This window comes from Pantherophis guttatus, chromosome 2 (genome assembly GCF_059756535.1).
Source record: "Pantherophis guttatus breed Tessera chromosome 2, ASM5975653v1, whole genome shotgun sequence".
Taxonomy (NCBI): Eukaryota; Metazoa; Chordata; class Lepidosauria; order Squamata; family Colubridae; genus Pantherophis; species Pantherophis guttatus.
Window position 1 is genome coordinate 206224034 of NC_142064.1, and position 17986 is coordinate 206242019.

At 50.6% G+C, this 17986-nt stretch overlaps 1 protein-coding gene across 1 annotated transcript; it reads left to right on the forward strand.

Moving 5' to 3' along the window:
• The first annotated feature begins 5298 nt into the window (after positions 1-5298).
• EGR1 (early growth response 1) lies at positions 5299-8656 on the forward strand. Its single transcript, XM_060688449.2, has 2 exons — positions 5299-5747; positions 6117-8656. The coding sequence occupies exons 1-2, from the start codon at positions 5507-5509 to the stop codon at positions 7583-7585; spliced, it is 1710 nt and encodes a 569-aa protein (XP_060544432.2). The 5' UTR covers positions 5299-5506; the 3' UTR covers positions 7586-8656.
• The last annotated feature ends 9330 nt before the right edge of the window (positions 8657-17986 follow it).

The following is a 17986-nucleotide window of genomic DNA, read 5'->3' on the forward strand; positions in this document are numbered from 1 at the left end:
TTCTCTGATTTCCTTCAGATAGTTGTACCTGCTTCAAGAGGAATGGTCTGCCTTTGTTTCTATGTGATGACTTCCATATCTAGTTTATATAAGTAGCAAATTTCCCATTAATTTTAGCAAACATTCTTGGGGAATTCATTTTCTCCAGCCATGCCCTCCAATGTGTTGGGCTACATTTTAGGATTAGGCAAACTTAGACTCAGTTCCCAAAAAATGTTTCAGAACTCCTAGGGCCACAAATACAGGACATGGCTGCACCTCCTTCAAGCAGCTGCGTGAGCAGGGGGTTGGACTAGATGACCTCCAAGGTCCCTTCCAACTCTGTTGTTACACACAATTCCCCAAGATCACAGAAAAAGATGTGGTTGTTTTAAACAATTTTAGATACTATATTTGTGCTCCTCTGCATTCAAATTATTTTCCAAATCATTTCTGTAATGCTAAAATGCTATATTATACTTCTCACCATCCTGAGGAATAATGGAAGTCATAATCCAGCCTACATAGATGGCATTGAGTAAGGAAAGCTACTTTGCTGTTCGCGGATTACTCTACATGCCAGGCAGTGGTGAAATCCAAATTTTTTTACTACTGGTTCTATGGCCGTGGCTTGGTGGCCGTGGCTTGGTGGGCGTGGCAGGGGAAGGATACTGCGAAATCTCCATTCCCTCCCCACTCCTGGGGGAAGGATATTGCAAAATCTCCATTCCCACCGCACTCTGGGACCAGCCAGAGGTGGTATTTGCCAGTTCTCCGAACTACTCAAAATTTCTGCTACCAGTTCTCCAGAACCTGTCAGAACCTGTCCTGCTGCCAGGTATTCTCTCTCCTCAAGGAACCTTAGAGGGATGTTTCAACAGAACTAAATCATTTATTTCAAACTTTCCTCTTTGCCTACACTGTAAGAGTCCATCTTTCACATTGTAGGTTGTCAATAAAGTGAGCCCTATCAAGGGCATTCAGCTATGTGCTTGCAGTCATATGATAACTGATTTTTGACTGAAAGCTTGAACTTGCTTGTGTTTCACACAAATGCAATGTCTGACCATCCTAATTAATGATTAGGCAGCACAGTTTTCCCCCACCTAACATTATAGAGAAGGTTGCCCTCTGGTGGCTGGATGGTATCATAACATTTGACATTACAGTATTTGCATGGCTATTCTTTTGCTTGCTTTGTGTACAGTATTAGAGCACCTATATATCCATCCCACTATTGCTTTCCTAGGTAAACAATGATATGTAAAGCCTAGAAAAAGAATAATAAATGAATAGTAAGTAAAAGCATGAAAAAGAAAATACAACTGAATAACACCATGCACAATACCTCTTCCTTGCTATCCTGTCAAACCATCCTCGCTTCCACCATTTCTTTGATTCACATTATTTTTTTTAAAAAAGCCTGACTTTTCAGAATCTCATCAACTCTATCTAGCCATAACTCTGACTTCCTCTTCCTGTCAGCACTTTTACTCTTCCTTCATGTATTTCTTTTGCAATCCAATCCTTGTTCCTCTTCATGAGCTGTGGTGGCACAGTGGTTAGAATGCACTACTGCAGGCTACTTCTGCTGACTGCTGATTACCAGCAGTTTAGCAGTTCGAATCTCACCAGGCTCAAGGTTGACTCAGCCTTCCATCCTTCTGAGGTCGGTAAAATGAGGACCCAGATTGTTGGGGGCAATAGGCTGACTCTGTAAACAACTTCGAGAAGGTTGTAAAGCACTGCAAAGTGGTATATAAGTCTAAGTATATAAGTCTAAATGCTATTGCTATTTATATGATCAAACCATCTCAACTTCTATCCCTCACTGTTAGATTCCATCCTCATTAATTACACACTCATTCATTCTTTAAATGACCTTTTCTTGTTTTAACATATAAACTCCCATTCAAGTTCAACCTCCTCTCAAGGAAGCTAAACTATATGCATGCTCAGTATCTAGTATCCTATATTTAGTCATGTTAACTCAGCCCTCGTGATTTTTAAAAATCACCTAAACAAAAATATACATCATGCTAAATCCACATTTCCTAAACAGCAACAGCAGCAGCAACAGGAAATATTCAAAAGACATCTAGTACTTTCATATGAAGGTCCCTGTTAAGGAAATCTGATGTGAGCATGATAGTTCTTCATGCAAATGACTAATGCAGCTTGTTCCGTTTTCTCTGAGTACTGACTGGGGATTATTGGCGCTGGAGGACATCAGATTGGGGAAAACTGAACTAGTATCTAAGATAGAGTCACTATGATACCGTTAATTATGATTAAAGATAGAATGCGCTGCAAATTGCACAATAACAGAAGCTGTGAAATTTTGTTCTATCAACGATGTAGAATTTAATCCCCTTTATGATTGTTTAGAATTATTCCATTTAACTCAAGAGTGCAGTGTTTACATAAAGACTTCAAATGGATAGCATTATCAGTGTTTCTCTCTGTTTATTTAAGGGGGAAAGCAAAAAATATGGTGGTTGGACACCATCAAAGCTGGCAACAGCCAGAGCATAAAATAAATAAAAGAAGCCATGTGAGATCAGAAAATGTGGAGAGAAGCCCGTCCATAGAATTGCTGAAAATCGGTCGTGATTGAATATATAGCATTCTGGATATGTGCAGCTGCATGTAAAATTAAAGGAAGTCCAGAGGAGAAAGGAGTCATCTGGGGTCTTTTGCTTGCCTAAGCACCGTTTGCAGGCGGAGAAGCTGCTACCTGTGCCTCATAAATAATGGATCACGGCAGGTTGTGAACGCCAGCGAGAAGCAGCCGCAAGCCAAGCAGAGGAGAGGACGAGGGAACCTCTACAGCCCGCAGACAGACGTGACCGCGAGAACAAAACAAGGCCTATGACAAGCCGGGGGCTCCTGAGCCCCGCGGCCCAGAGTGGGGGGGGGAGCTCGGCTTCCCACTCTCAGACGATCTGTCCCCGGAGAAACACTGCAGTCGCCAGAAGGATTTTAGGGATGATTGGAAGATTCCTTCCCAGTTCTAGTTTTTTTTTTTTCTTGTTAGAAACGGGAGTGGTGGGATGCAGTATCCCTATGGCATGCGTGAACGTCAACTCCCAGAATTCCCCAGGCAGGCGGTATTTTAGGAGCGGGGTGGAATCCAGCTCCCAAGGTCTTTCTTCTTCCCACAAGAAGCAGGGATGCAAAAACCAGCGGCTGTCAGATGCTTGATTAGCCGCCGCCGCCACACCACTCTGTTATTCCACCCACCCACCGACCCACTCCCCGCGCTCTGGCGGCTGAATCTGAGGATTTCCCTTCCATGACAGGGTTTCCTCAGCGGAGGGAGGCGAGAGCTGGTTCGCCGGCTCTCTGCAGCGTTCGCCTCCCTTCCCCCCACCCCCCCTTCCAGCAGAGGAACCTTTCTCGCTCGGAGCGCGAGCCGAGTCTCCCAGGACTGCGGGGGAAGCACTTGCAGAGGCGGCTGCGCGCAGGCTCAGTGAGATTTCACTGCGTCTCGGGTTCTGGTTTGGGCCGAAGCCAAGGCAGAGAGGGCAGATGGGGTGCCCCGTGCGTGGAGGAAAGAAATCCCCCGCCCCCGCCTCCCCCCCCCAGTAAAATCCTCAGCAGCAAGCGCTTCTCCTTGGAACTGAAGAATCCCCGGCTGGCCTGGGAAATAGAGCGAATCCCTCCTCCTGCCGCTGTTGCTGCTGCCCACCTGCCAATCTAGTTCCAAGGCCAGCCAGCTGCAGGGCCGACGCTTGGTCGCGACAAGCTCTGGGCACCAGGGGGCAGCGTTGAGCCGCCTGCTTTGCAAACTCCCCGAGATTCCCTGCATTTCGCATCATCGGGAAATTCCCTTTGACGCGATGCCTCTGCAGCCCTCTGCAGTGCGCGCGCTCCGAGTGTTTGGCGCTGGCACGCTGCCTGGTTTCCTTTCCTTACCCTCCAACCTCCCGCTCCCAAACAGGTTGCAGGATTCGCCGTTTACCTTCCAAAGAAATACAAGATCACCGGGTCTTGCGGCTTCGGTTCGGAATCGGGACACGAGGCGTTTACATGCAACGTAAAAAATGGCGGGGTGGGAGAAGAGCAAAGAGAATTAAGGGACGTTCAAGGGGAGGGTCGGCCAACCGAAGAATTAGCGAGTGAGAGGAAAGCAGGCGTTAAAAAGATTTTTCTGCCAAGATTTCTGACTGTGGCTTCCCGATCATGTTAAGAAGGGAGTAGGTGGCCTTCGGTCACCCGGTGTCCATATGAGGCACCTCGGGAACATCACTGCGGTGTAAAAGAATAGACGACACATATATGTCACCCGCAGTTGAGAGGAAGGGTTCCCCCAAAACAAACCGCTTGTGAAGAAAGAAGGCGCGGGGTGGGGAGCGCCCTGTCACCTTAATTGCAGGTACAAATGCAAGAACAGGGAACTCCGAGTAAGCAAAGCCGTTTCCTAATGGCAAATTCAAAGAGGCCTCGGGAAAATTAGAAACGTCCCTTAGAAGCTGCGCTTGAAAAAGAAACCGGAAATTCGCCTTGCGTGCTGCTGCTGCTGCTGCTGCTGCCTCTAAACTCTATATCTGATCGGGCTTCAGCGGATGCCCCGAATTTGGGGGACGGTTCCCTGGAGCCGCCTGGCGCTTGGGCCTCCCCCGGCTGTTTTGTCTGGGCTCTGTTTGTTTGGGACACTTGCCCCGCAGCACTAGCGCCTCCCTGCTTGGTGTTTACCCCGCCGCGCGCCCCCTGTCGCCTCAGCTGAGAGGAGATTCCCCCTCGCCCGGGGCCTGGCAGGTTTAAATGGTAGCTCTCGGCCGCGGAGACCGGGAGAGGCGTTTCTGCAACTCCTGGCCCTGACAGGGAGACCGAGCGCTCCTCCTCCTCCCCTTTTTCCTTTCCCAGCCGGACTCTCCTCGCCGTTCTCCCGCCCGCCTCTGCCGGAATTGCCTTATAAGGAGCAGGAAGGCTCCGGCCGGAACAAGGACTTATAAGGGTTTCGCCATATATGGCCTCAGTGTCCGGGGGGCTTCCGGCAACTTGCCGTGGCTGGAGCGGCAAGGAGGGGGGGGAACCTCGCAAGGGAAACAGCGGAGACCGCACCGCAGAGGCTCGCGCCAAGGGACGGGCACGGCGGGAGCCAAAAAAAGGCCCCAGGGCGATAGCGGGAAGCTCGCGCGTTCCCCCTCCCCAACCGCGCCACTCGGCTTCCCCCAATGTCGAGCTCTGACGCCAAGCCGGGTCCTCTCGCTCGCCACCATATAAGGGCTTCCTGCCTTCCATATTTGGACATGTACGTCAGGAAAGAGGCGGTCCGGAGAGATGAGACGAGATATATACAGGCTGTTGTGGGGCGGGCGGCGAGCCGAGAGCTTTCAGCGAATAGATTCAAGGGGAGCCCCGGGCAGGGCAGGGCAGGGTGGGTGGGGAGTCGAGCGCTTCCCGCGGGCAGAGCCAGGGGGAACCCCGGGCCGGCCGCGGAGTTAGCAGGCCCCCAGTGGACCCCTCGGCGGGCGGCAGCCCAGCCTCCGTATAGCCCCGGGCAAAGCCCAAGAACACCCCCATGGCTGCAGCCAAGGCCGAGATGCAGCTCCTGCCTTCGCTGCAGATGGCCGACCCTTTCGGATCCTTCCCGCACTCTCCCCCTACTATGGACACCAACTACCCCAAGCTAGAAGAGATCATGTTGCTCGCCGGTGGGGGGCCACAGTTCCTCAATCCCGCCGGTGGCCCCGAGACCGGCGGCGGCGGCTTCAATCCCTCCGGCGAAAGTGGGGAGCAGTCCTTCGAGCACCTCGCTGCAGGTAGGCAGAAGTACGGCCCGCGGGTGGGGGAATGGGACAGATTCGGCCGGGAGTTCCCGTCCATCTGCTCTCCAGCAGGGAATTCCGCTATCCAAAGGGAGCGGGGAGGGGGGGGATGCTCCTGTGTGCGTCACTGACTCCGGCCCCGGCCTTCTGCGGCTGGAAAGGCGCCAAGCGCTGCCAGATGTTGTGCATAGACATTCGGCTCCTCTGGATGAAGGGGACGGTCCTTGGGAGACGTGGGCGCTGGGCAGTGCCCCGCCAGTGGGGCGGAAGGGAAAGTCTCGCCTCTTGGAGGCACGCAGGGCTCGTGGGGATCGGGGAAGGCACCCTGCTGGGACTGATCTCTGGCTCCGCTTCTCTCGGCAGACACTTTCCCCGAGATCTCTCTGAACGGCGAGAAACCTTTAGCGGAGACCAGCTATCCGACCCAGACTACCCGCCTCCCGCCCATCACCTACACCGGCCGCTTTTCTTTGGAGCCGGCGTCGAGCGGTGGAGGCAGCACCCCGTTATGGCCGGAGCCTCTCTTCAGCTTGGTGAGCGGCCTGGTGGGTATGGCTAACCCTCCGACTACGTCCTCCCAGTCCTCCTCCGCCTCTTCGCCGATCGCCAGCTCCGCTTCTCCCAGCCCGGTTTTGAGCTGCTCGGTGCAAGCCAGCGACCCCAGCCCCATCTACTCAGCGGCGCCCACCTTCCCCAACCCCGGCGGTGCTGACATCTTCCCAGAGCCGTCCAGCCAGCCCTTTCCCAGTCCGTCGGGAGCCTCACTACAGTTTCCGCCTCCGGCATACCCGACGGCCAAGAGCGGCTTCCAGCTGCCCATCATTCCGGACTACTTATTCCCGCCTCAGCCGCCACCGCAGCCGGGCGACCTGGGTCTGGGCTCTGTGGAGCAAAAGCCTTTCCCGGGCCCGCAGCCCTCGCTCACTCCGCTCTCCACCATCAAAGCCTTCGCTACCCAGAGCGGCGGCGGCGGCAGTTGCAGCAGCGGCACTCCGCAGGAGACCAAGAGCCTCCCAAGCGGCGGCTCCTACCAGGCGACGCTGGTCAAGCCCAGCCGCATGAGGAAATACCCCAACCGGCCCAGCAAGACCCCGCCACACGAGCGGCCCTATGCCTGCCCCGTCGAGTCCTGTGACCGCCGTTTCTCACGCTCCGACGAGCTCACCCGCCACATCCGTATCCACACCGGCCAGAAGCCTTTCCAGTGCCGCATCTGCATGCGGAACTTCAGCCGGAGCGACCACCTCACCACACACATTCGCACGCACACGGGCGAGAAGCCCTTCGCCTGCGACATCTGCGGCCGTAAGTTTGCCCGCAGCGATGAGAGGAAGCGCCACACCAAGATCCATCTCCGGCAGAAGGACAAGAAGGCCGACAAGGGCCCCACCGGGCCCCAGGCGCCCTCGACTTCCTCCTCCCTGGCTCCTTACTCGACCTCCACCGGCTCTACCTCGTATCCCTCACCTGCAGCCACCTCTTTCCCCTCACCGGTGCCCTCCTCCTACTCCTCCCCGGTGACCTCCTACTCCTCCCCGGTGACCTCCTACTCCTCCCCAGTGACCTCCTACTCCTCCCCGGTGACCTCCTATTCCTCCCCTGTGACTTCCTACTCCTCCCCTGTGACTTCAGCCTTCCCCTCGTATCCCTCGCCCTCGGTGGCCACCAGCTATGCGTCAATTGCCTCTTCCACCTTTCATAGCCAGGCGGGGGTAGGGGGCAGCCCCTATCCCTCCCCTGGTGGTCTCTCCAGCCCCTTCAGCTCCTCAGTGACTTCAACCCTTCCCGACTTGGCCTCCACTTTCTCACCTCGGACCATTGAGATCTGTTGAGAGAAGAAAAGGAAGCGAGGTCCCAAAAGGCCTAGCCAGCCTGACCCAGGCCACAGCAAGCCCCCTGCAGGGGCTCCAGATCTTTTAACTGCCTGAAAAGCAGCTCGAGAACTCGAGACCGTGGAGTTGCTCCACTTCTGTCCAAGAACTTAATCTTGCATGGATAAGCAAGCACGACCTTCCTTCCCAAGAGCCCGGGCCCCGGCTCCTTTCCCCTCTCTCCGGGCCCTGTGGTCCATCAGAAAACAAAGGACGTTGGGCTCCAGGCAGTCTCAGTTGTGATCATGTGCCTGCCCTGCCACGGCTTTGCTTCCCCTGAGAACCCTCGACGTGCCAACCTCTTTGCAGATTCATCTTGCTTATTCTTTGGAGTACGAAAGACCATTATTATTATTTTGTAAGTTGTGAGTTTTGCTCTTTTAGTGACGACAAAGCTGTACTGAGTTTTACAACATGTCTGGGGCAGGGGGCTTGGGAGTAAAAAAAAAAAAGCAGCACTTAAAACTGTATTTGAGCATGTCAAGAGTGTGATGTTCTTTGTAAATATCACCTTAGGGATGAAAGCACTCTCACGTGGCAAAAAGTTACTTAGTTTTCCTCTGGGTTTTTTGTTTTTTTTTTCCCCCCAGTCCCAAGTCTTGGTGCCTTGTTGTGAAGCCCTGCTGACGTCATGCATTCGTGTGATTGGATGCTTTGCATCTAGCCTTAAGGGAAAAGGGAAAGTGTGAAAAGGAGAGACTGAGGCTCAGAAACAAAAATGCGAAAGGAGCGTAAGGTGGAATGTAAGCAAAAACAAAACACAAAAAACCGTACTTCTTAAAAGTCTATTTTTGTTACAGAAGTGTAAAAATTTATAAATATATTCAGCAGTTGAAATGTTGTAGTTACCTACTGAGTAGGCGGCAATTTTGTATGTTATGAACATGCGGTTCATTATTTTTGTGGTTTTATTTTTGACTTTGTACTTGTGTTTGTTTATAAGCCAACACATCGAATGCGCTTTACTGCCAATGGGATATTTGGTGTACAATAATCTCCAGAAAAGTTAATAAAACTATCGAGAGACCAGCAGTCCTGTTATTGTTGTTGCTGTTGTTCCTTATTCCAGGCCCAGCTTGGTGGCTCCCCTTGCTCCTTTCCACTGGGAAGGTGCTGCCAGGGGTGCGGGGAGGGAAGGACACTTCATCTTTGTGACTCGGGAAGAACTTGATGGGTTGACTGGCCACTTCTTTGTGACCCAGTCAGTATCACCATCTACTCTCAATCCCATGACATACTGGGAAGCGGGGCTGGAGGGGCGGGGTGTCTAGACATGGAAGTGGGACGAGGGGGAATGCAAGCTCTTCCTGATACTTTGATTTTGCTGGGTTGGGGCACTGATGGATTCCCCCTTTTGTCAAAAGAAAAGAGTTGGGCTTAGTAAAAATTAAAAACCCCTGGCTTTCTCTGGGGCCACAGATCTTGTCACTCCTGATTACTGCCCATCCTAGCTGGGGCAGATGGAAGTTGGAGTCCAAACACTACTTAGGGTTCTGCAGTGTCCCTACCTTACAACACTACTTCAAGGTACCTGACCCCAAAAACCTACACTTCTATCAATGGCTAACAAATATATGCCTAGGAGGTGAGGGGAAGAGAGATGGATCTGCTTTCCCTGGGATCTGCCCCGGGGACTGTGACATCTCTGCTGTTTTTTCCTTTCCCTCTTCCTCACCCCCTCAGGCCATCATTTTATTCCGGTGATAAGAAAGAAGGATCATTTGCTCATAGGGGAGGGGGAAGCAATCAAAGGGGCACCCAAAGAGATCGATGGGTGCACCCTAAATGCAGAAGCGAAGCAATTCTAGAGGCAGTTGGAGAAGTGCGGGAGGGGGAGAGCCTGCCCGGAGGACTTTACGAAACCCTAGATCCTAAATACTAAGAAGAGCCTGGATCTCAATTCCATTCCACAAACCTATGTGTCATATTCCTCCTCCACGGTCTAGACTCTAGACCGTGGAGGAGGAATATGACACATAAATTTGTGGAATGGAATTGAGATCCAGCTGGATCCCAGCGATGGGAGGGGGGCGGAATCGGTTGTTATTCTTTCTGGATCCCAAGAACTCAGGCAGAACCAAGCAGGCTAAGAACTCAGTAGCCCCGGCGCTTTCCTTAAAGAAAGGACGCTGCCCAGGACAGAATCTGTTTAGATCACAGCCCTGTTCGAATCCCTTCGCCGTGGTAAACTGCCGGTGAAATACAAGAGCAGCACAGGGGGATCCGTGAGAAAAGTTACGACAAGCCCCGGGCAGCGGGAAGCCCTCGAAGTTGCCCTGCATTCATTCCCACCTCTAGTTTGCTTGCACTATTTTTTTTTTTTCTTATTGAGCTTTTCCGAGAGCCGAGGGGTTCCGAGGCTGCGGCGGCGACGGCGCTAAAGGCGAGGATACAAACCCTGATTTTTGTGGGAAAAACAGCTTTTGGGGTTGCTCTTTTATTCTGCAAAAGGCTGGCGCTCCCCTTCCATCCCGGTTTGCGCGAAACATGCGCAGCCTCCGGCGCTAGATCAAGTTCTGTAGTAAGAAGGAACTGCGCCGCAGCTTTAAACCTCACCTGTCCCTCCGAGTCAGTCTTCTCCGGGGGCTTCAGGTTCCATGATTAGAATGTAGGAGGCCCTCTTGTCCAGCTCAACAGCTTTGTGGGTTGGGAACTACCACAGAGGATGGAAATAAAAGAAGTTCTCGATCCCCAAGCCTACAGGGGCTTCGGACCATAGTAGAGAATTCTCTGACAGATCTCCCTTCCAGACCCTGATATTTCTGGCATTAGTTTGACAGGTTAGAAAGAGGCTTCGTGAACAACCCCATTCGGGCTTTCCAAAACGGAAGGTAGCCATTCTTGTCTTTCGGGTCTGATTCCTGTGCAGAGCACGCAGAATCTTCACCCAATATAGGCAAACAATTTTAAAAAGCTACATCGGACGCATTTCTGCCTGTCCTGAGAAAAGCACCACAGGTGGAGAAACTGGCTTCTCGCCTAAAGCTTCCAAACAGCCTGATATTCGGTCCCTGCGCTTAAGGTGGGGGAGAGAAAGGACCTGTGTCTCTGCGGAGTAGCTACTGAAGAAGGCGGAGGTTGTCCGCGCTGTCGAAAAAAAGGCGTCTCTTAGGCAGCTCAAGAATCGGTGCTAGCCGATTCTTTGGAAAGCCGGACAGATATTAGCCGTCCGGTCCGGTCCGGAATCCCCAGCAAGCAGGTGCCTGTTGCCACTCTAAGGGTCCTTGGATACCTTGGGGCAGCCGCTGTCCTGCCTCCAGAGGAAGACTTCTCCCCCGCTGGGGCAGCCGAAGGATAAGCTGGACAGGAGCTGGCAAAGGGGCTGCCTCCTGGTGTTTAGGGTGGGGGGCCCTGCCATTCTTTGCATTGGAACTTATAGGAGTTGTGGTCTAAAACAAAAGGGGGTGTCAGGTCGGAAATGGGCAGAATCAGAATTGGCCATGTCATCAGGAGAAGGTGCCTCCTTTCCCTCCAGCAGGAAGAAAGCTGGAACGCCGAGCGGGTGCTTGGGGAGTCGCCCGGGGAGAGTGGTCCTTGAAGCCCCGCAGCACCAGCCCTCGAAGGGCAGAGCAAGCCGCCTTTGAGGGTGGGCTGGACGTTTCAAATGGCAGTAGGCTTATTCAGAAGTTGGACAGTAGCCAGGGAGGGTCAAGGCGTCCCGGAAACTTCGGTTGAAAAAGCCTCCCACTGTCAGGATGGTCCCTTGGGGTTCTTTGTGTCGGCCAGCGGGGTATGTTTAACGCTCCTTACACACGACGGTCGCCGGGGGAAAAAGGCTCCAAAACTTCCGGAAGCTCGTGAGGCTCCTGTGGTCCCGTAACGCAGTGCAGGAGAAGTCTCCCGGCTCCCCGGAGAACGACCAGAGAGCTGGTTGTGGGGTGGTGGGTTTAACAATCCCGGGTTAAGGGTTCTTCTAGCTACGCCTGGCGCAATCTGGACCGCCAGATAGTCTGGGAGGAAGGACAACGTCCAGAATCCTCTGCTTGGCCGGGAATCCCAGGTCTTATACTTTCAACAGGCTGGAAGGCGCTAAATTGAAGAAAGCAAGTTGCATTGCTCATCTTGCATAAAGCTTCCATGTGTTTACTAATAAAACGGCACGTGTTTCACACGGCGCGCTAAACTAACCCCCCCCCCCACTGTTAATAGAGCCCCAGTTTCCTGACCCAATTCACTATTATGCCTTACCAGGACCCTCAGAACTAGGAAGGAAACACGTGAACGGGATTCGAGCACCAGGATCGGCCGAAAGGGGAATGGCCAACTTGGCGAGCAGCGGGTGCGCTGTAGGATTTGGCGGGACCTGTCCCCTCCCCGCTTCGTCCTTTTCCGATCCTTAGAACAACCTTGCAAGGGAGGCCGAGGTGATTACCTCTAGCATATAATTCGGACGGGTCACGGGAGAGGCGGGGAACTTTTCCTCTCCAAATATGTTCCAGAATTTCTAAACTGACACGTCCGGAGAGAGCCCCCACCCCGTGCTCCCACTTGGCTACCAGAACCTGAGGCCGAGTGCCAACGGGCAGCGGGGCTCCTCCCTGGGGCAAAAAAGTTGAGCATTGACCTGCCACGCTGCTGCGAGTCCTCTAATCGCAGAAAAGGGTTGTTTCGGCATCCTTGGAAGCACCAAGGGAAGCGAGGGGGCAGGCGGGCCAGGCCAGGAAGAGGCCTTCAATAATCTCTATCGCAGCACTAAAGGGCAGACCTCTCCCTCCGTCCTGTCAACTTTCCCTACTCCGCTCAAGAGAGCAGTTCCGGGGACTTACTCTCAAGTAAGCAGCAAAGGACAAGGGCAACCAAGGAGGCAGCTTTCCTGTTTTTGCAGCGCTAAGGAAGTGGAGTCAGTCCTGCGACATATATCCAAGGCGAATATATTACTTATGACGGAAAACTTCTGCAAGGAAAAATATGGCGGTAGCCTTTTGGGTGCCGCAAGATTCCTCCCTAGTGCTGTGGGAGCTTCAGCCTCGCGACCCTTCAATAAAAAAAAAGAGAGACGTGGGGGAGTGGAACGGGCTGACTGGTGGCGTCGAGCAAAGCCTAACGTGAGAGGCACCGAGGCACATCGAGGGATGATCCAGGCCAGAAAAAGTCAACAGGCGTAACTGTGGTCCAGACCAGGGATCTCCAACCTTGGCAACTTTAAGCCTGACGGACTTCAACTCAGCTTTGCTGGCTGGAGAATTCTTAAAGTTGCCAAGGTCGGAGATCCTTGGTCCAGACAACAATTCTGCCTTTCCAGCTTGCCTTCTGGACTGACTATTGGGCAGCTTTTATGATGGGGGATGGGGGATGGAGGGAGAGATCTGGACCTATAGGAAACCCATTTTTACCACAGACTTGAGTTTTTCAAAAACTGCTTCTTCCTCCCTATTTCTTCCTAAAGTTAGATTTTGGTCGGTACAAAATTCTCTTCAGAATGTGGATCTGCTCCTATCCTGGGAGGAAATATTTGGCTGAGATTCACTGGTTTCTCCTCCATTCCTCTGAGTTGATTAACTTGATGAAACATGTAGCTCCTTATAAATCAGGCCAGGCAGGCGAGTTAGAGCTGAGGCAGATGGTTTCTCCCAACACGATCAGTTTTGAGGGGACAGTAAAGCAACCGTGCCTCTAAGCTTGTGCAGAATGCTCTCCTTGCTGTGGATTAACCGCACCTACTTGGCACACAGCTGGGAATAGGGAGAAGAACGCCCGGGGCAAAAGAACGTTAAGTGTCAAGAAAATAAACCCGAGTAGCGAACACCTTCAGGAATTACGGTAAGTAGTTAGCCAGGAGTAGTCACCACTAAGGACGGATTCTTACACTACACGAGTGAAAGCAGAAAGAAAACCCACACTCGGATAAGATCCCTGATTCCCACAACACTTCTAGGTACGGGCTTGTTGAGGTCCGGGACTCGAAGAAGTGAAGGGGAAATTGTCTGGGGGGTTGTCTGAATTTGCAAACATTCTGCGGAACCATTGTCGAGGCAGTAAATCAATGCCTCCAGGCGGTCGCTCCCTCCCTCCTGTGACAGCTTAAACAATGAGGAAAGTCGACCTACGCTAAAACCATCGCCAAAACGCTCATGGTAATGAAGAACGTCCATATACCGACAGGGTCCTCATCCCTGTGTACCCTAAGTGGGAAAGGGGTTTGACTTTGAAAGCCTCTTTAAATGAAATCTGGCTCTCGGGCTAGAGAGTCCTTGAAGTAACTCTCCCGGCATTAAGCTCTGGTGATGCTCCTCCAATGCCTTTGAGCGTCCCTCCCCCTCCCTCCCCACATACAATCAGCCCAGCGTTTCAGAGACAGACGCGAGCCCTTTAAAATGGGCCTGGCTTCACCCGCCTTCCCAGGGAAGCGGAGGCTGGGAATCCCCGCTTCGCTTGCTTGGCAAGCGCGAAGCTCCACGCTGCCAAACGGAAAAGCGCTCTGAGATGGCCGCCCCAGCAGGGACGGATGAGGGGATGGGGGGGGGGGGCTGCTGACTCGGTCTGGCTGCAGCAGGAAGGAGGCGGCACTTCGCCCTGCTGGGTTCACACGCCTTTTCGCCGCAAGGACACCGGATTCTTGCGCGCCTTGGAAGCCGCAGCTCTCCCGACGGGCCAGACGGTGGGAGAGAATCTGTTTTGGCGCAGCGAGCCAACAGCTGTTTGTAATTGAACGCGCGGCTTCAGAGCTGACCGTGAAGCGACAGGAAACGCCTTGCGTCACTCCTGGAGGCGGCCCAGGTGTGGGAAGGGAAGGGACGGGAAGCCCGCTAAAGGCGGGAAGCCCGAGCTCCCTCCCTCCCAGCCGGACCGAGGGACCGAGCGGTCCTGTCGCTCCCGAGGCCTGGCTCGAGCAAGCCCGCTACTTAACGGGAGGCTGGCTCTGGCCTGGCCCCGGCGGCCTGGCTGCCTTCCTCCTCGCAGTTAAACGAGCCACTCCGGTCATCTGATCCCAGCCGCCGAGCCAAGGCCGAGCGGAAGCGGCTCTCGCTTGGTTCCACGCAAGCACTGCCTTGCCCATACATGGAGCTTCCTGCGCGCCATATATGGCCCTTCCTTGTGCCATAAAAGGCGCTTCCTTCCCTTGGCTTCTGGCTGGCGGCCTGGCCTAGCCCAGCGGCTGGAGAGCGCGGAGCGGTGGGAACTGCTTGGCTTGCCAGCGGGAGCTCTTAAGGGCCGGCCCTGGAGGCCAGTAAGGAGTAGCGGGAGAGGGCCGGGCCAGGATCTTTATACTTAACTACCGAAGGGCGGCTCTGTGATTTTGTTTCTTCCAGGCGAAAGACAGTAATAATAACTCCTGGTTTCAAACTGAAGAAAAAAATACACTTGGATTATAATTCAACCTAGAGAGTGAAACTATTAAAGTCACCCAGGTTTTACACCCTTTAAAGTAGAGCTCTACCACAAATATTTAAGGTATCTTGGCAATGTCAGTGAACAAGCGTAAATGAGATCCATGTCTAACACTCCCTAAGTGCCCTAGCTTCCCTATTGACTTAGGAGAAGATTAATATACAAACAAGGATATTGAGTTATGAATTGTCTGGACATGTCAGTGGAATTATTCCCAAATATTAAGCACCAGTTTGAATTCTGTGAAAGAAGAGTTGGAGCACTGTAAACAAAAGGTGCCCCCCCTCTCCATTACTGTTGTACAGCTCTAAAGAGCAGCTCCCAAAACATCCCTGTTTTCGTTGGGCCAAGAGAGAGATTGCTTAAGAGGCACAGACAAGAGGGGGGCAGGGGAATTTATTAAGGTTCAAGCAAGTGTAGGAAGTTAGCACCCACCCCTGTCCTAGAAGAATGAAATATTTTAGGAAATATTAAAAAGGCAGAATATTATGTTTCCCTGGATGAGAAATGGAGAAGCATGTTTTAAAGATGAAGCAGCTCCCATCTTCCAGCCCCCACCCTTTGTCAATGGGCCAGAGGCAGAAACTCAATCTTTGTCAATAGACCATCATCTGCAACACAATAGGACCCATCTAGCAACAGAAATTCACTACATGGCACCTGGGAAGATTACATCAGCCAGCAAGGCTAGCTAAGACTCCCACCCCCTGGGAGTCTGACAACCAATCAGGATACTCTTTCTGGGCCTCAAGAAGTTCAAAGCCAGAGAGGGCATAAAACCCGGGGACTCACTGCGTCTCAGCTCTTTTCTGTTCAGGAGCTCAAACCATGTGATCCTGTCCACCATTAAACCATCTTTCCAAGCAGTCTCCATGTTTCCAGTGTCTTTTTCCCCACTTGGAGCTGAACCCAGAAGGATATTTCTTCCAACAGAAGGTTGAAAGTTTAAGATTTCTCTCCTTTGTTTTGTTAGGGAATATTCATACATGATGAACTCTGGGCAGATATAGAAAATGCAAAGGAAATTTACAAGCCCAAAGTGGAATAAACAACGGTGAATGTTGTAGGTTTCACGTTAGGTGGTGCCAGGAAGAAAGTACTTGCTTCAAACAATCTTGTTATTAAAATCTTGGGCTTGGCATGCAAATCAGAATGACTTCTGAGCATCTTGTTAAAACTTGCTTTTAAATAAGGACGTGTATGTATGTAGACGTTAGAAATTAATAGTTGTGTGCTGGTTCTTGCAATCTTGATGTGATGTGGCAATCTCCCATGAGGCTATAAAAGAGGAAGGAGAAAGGGAGATAAGTAATTTTCCTCCTTTCTGTAGTCAACATCCTAAGAGAAAGTGGGAGTCCTTGGGGGCTGGGAGAGATTCTGGCTTTTATGCAAGAGGATTGGCTCATTTGTTTTTCTTTTGCCAACATATGCTTAAAATGGAAGAAAAATGTTGGGTTTCCTTACCCCTTCCAAATTCTGCAAATGCAGTAGAACAATCGACCTTGATACGGGACTGTCTTCCTCTCATATGGCTATGTAGGGATCACTGATGATTCTCTTTGTGTTTGGGGGCACAGATAGATAGGATGAGTAAACCTTCATGCTAAATGTAGGTTCTTTGAAAAAAAAACCTACTGATTTAGATGAAGTCAAGTGCATAGTAGTTGGAATGCTTTATGTTGCAAGCAAGCATTTAGTAACTAAATTCCAAATTAATTCCTTAATTTCCAAAGGAAAACAACTCCCAACACATTTTCTTCCAAATCAAAATGCCTAATAAACATTTAATGAACAGAATAGACAGAATAAAATACAGCGGAAAAGGGTGCCTTTAAAAATACAATTGCTTATTTCTGAGTTACTACTGATACAGACACTTCAGGGAAAATACTTGCAACACTGAGAGGAAGCAAACTGATAACCTTGTTTATCCAAGGTCTTGTTTATTTTTTTTATCCAAGTTGGCTGACCAATTGAAGTGAAAGACTAGTGAGAGGGAGAACAATGGAAACAAAATACATACACTGTCTGTAAATATCTATGGAAGTTGAATTACCAATTCTTACCCAGTTTTGCAAAGCAATTAACCATTGTTTCAAGATCAAGGATATTTTGGACAGTTTCTGTTTCTTTAGACAACATTGCTCCCTTTTCTAAAAATTGGAGATGAGCACTGTCCCCTAGAATCAGACAGGATTGGACAGGGGAAACCTTTAATGCTACTTAAAGTGATCACTCATATTGTTCCTTAAGTTTTAATTTGATGCAGGCACGAAAATGTCTATTTGAAGTTTGCATTTGATGGCCATTTAGTGATGGCAACAGTATAGAATTTCTTCTGATAGATTAAATATTTGGTTCATTCATTACTTCTCTCTCTAATTCATGCCCATCAAGATACTGGAAATAGTTTCGGTGTTGTTTCAAATCCATCCATATTGCTATTATAATTTTTATTTTATTTTTATTTTATTTATTTGTCAAGAACATATGAGGTAATATATATAAGTATAAGCATGAATTTAATACATAAAATAGATACAAATACCCCTTACAGACCTCTTAGGAATGGGGTGAGGTCAACAGTAGATAGTCTTAGGTTAAAATTTGGGGGGTTTGGGGATGAAACCACAGAGTCAGGTAGTGTATTCCAGGCATTGACCACTCTGTTGCTGAAGTCATATTTTCTGCAATCGAGTTTGGAGCAGTTCACTTTAAGTTTGTATCTTTTGTGTGCTTGTGTATTGTTGTGGTTGAAGCTGAAGTAGTCATTGACAGGTAGGACATTGTAGCAGATACTTTTATGAGATATGCTTAGCTCATAATGTTCTGAGTTTCTCTAAAGAAAGAACATAATGGCACTTTGAAATTAATACATTGACCCTACTTAAAATATGGAAATTATCTGTAAATGATCACTTGTGCACTGATGCAGAATAATACATAGGAAGAAACACAATTTACTTTAAAATTTGGTCAATTTCTATTGTGTCGACTTCAGGTATTGCAAATTTGTAGATATAGACTTGACTT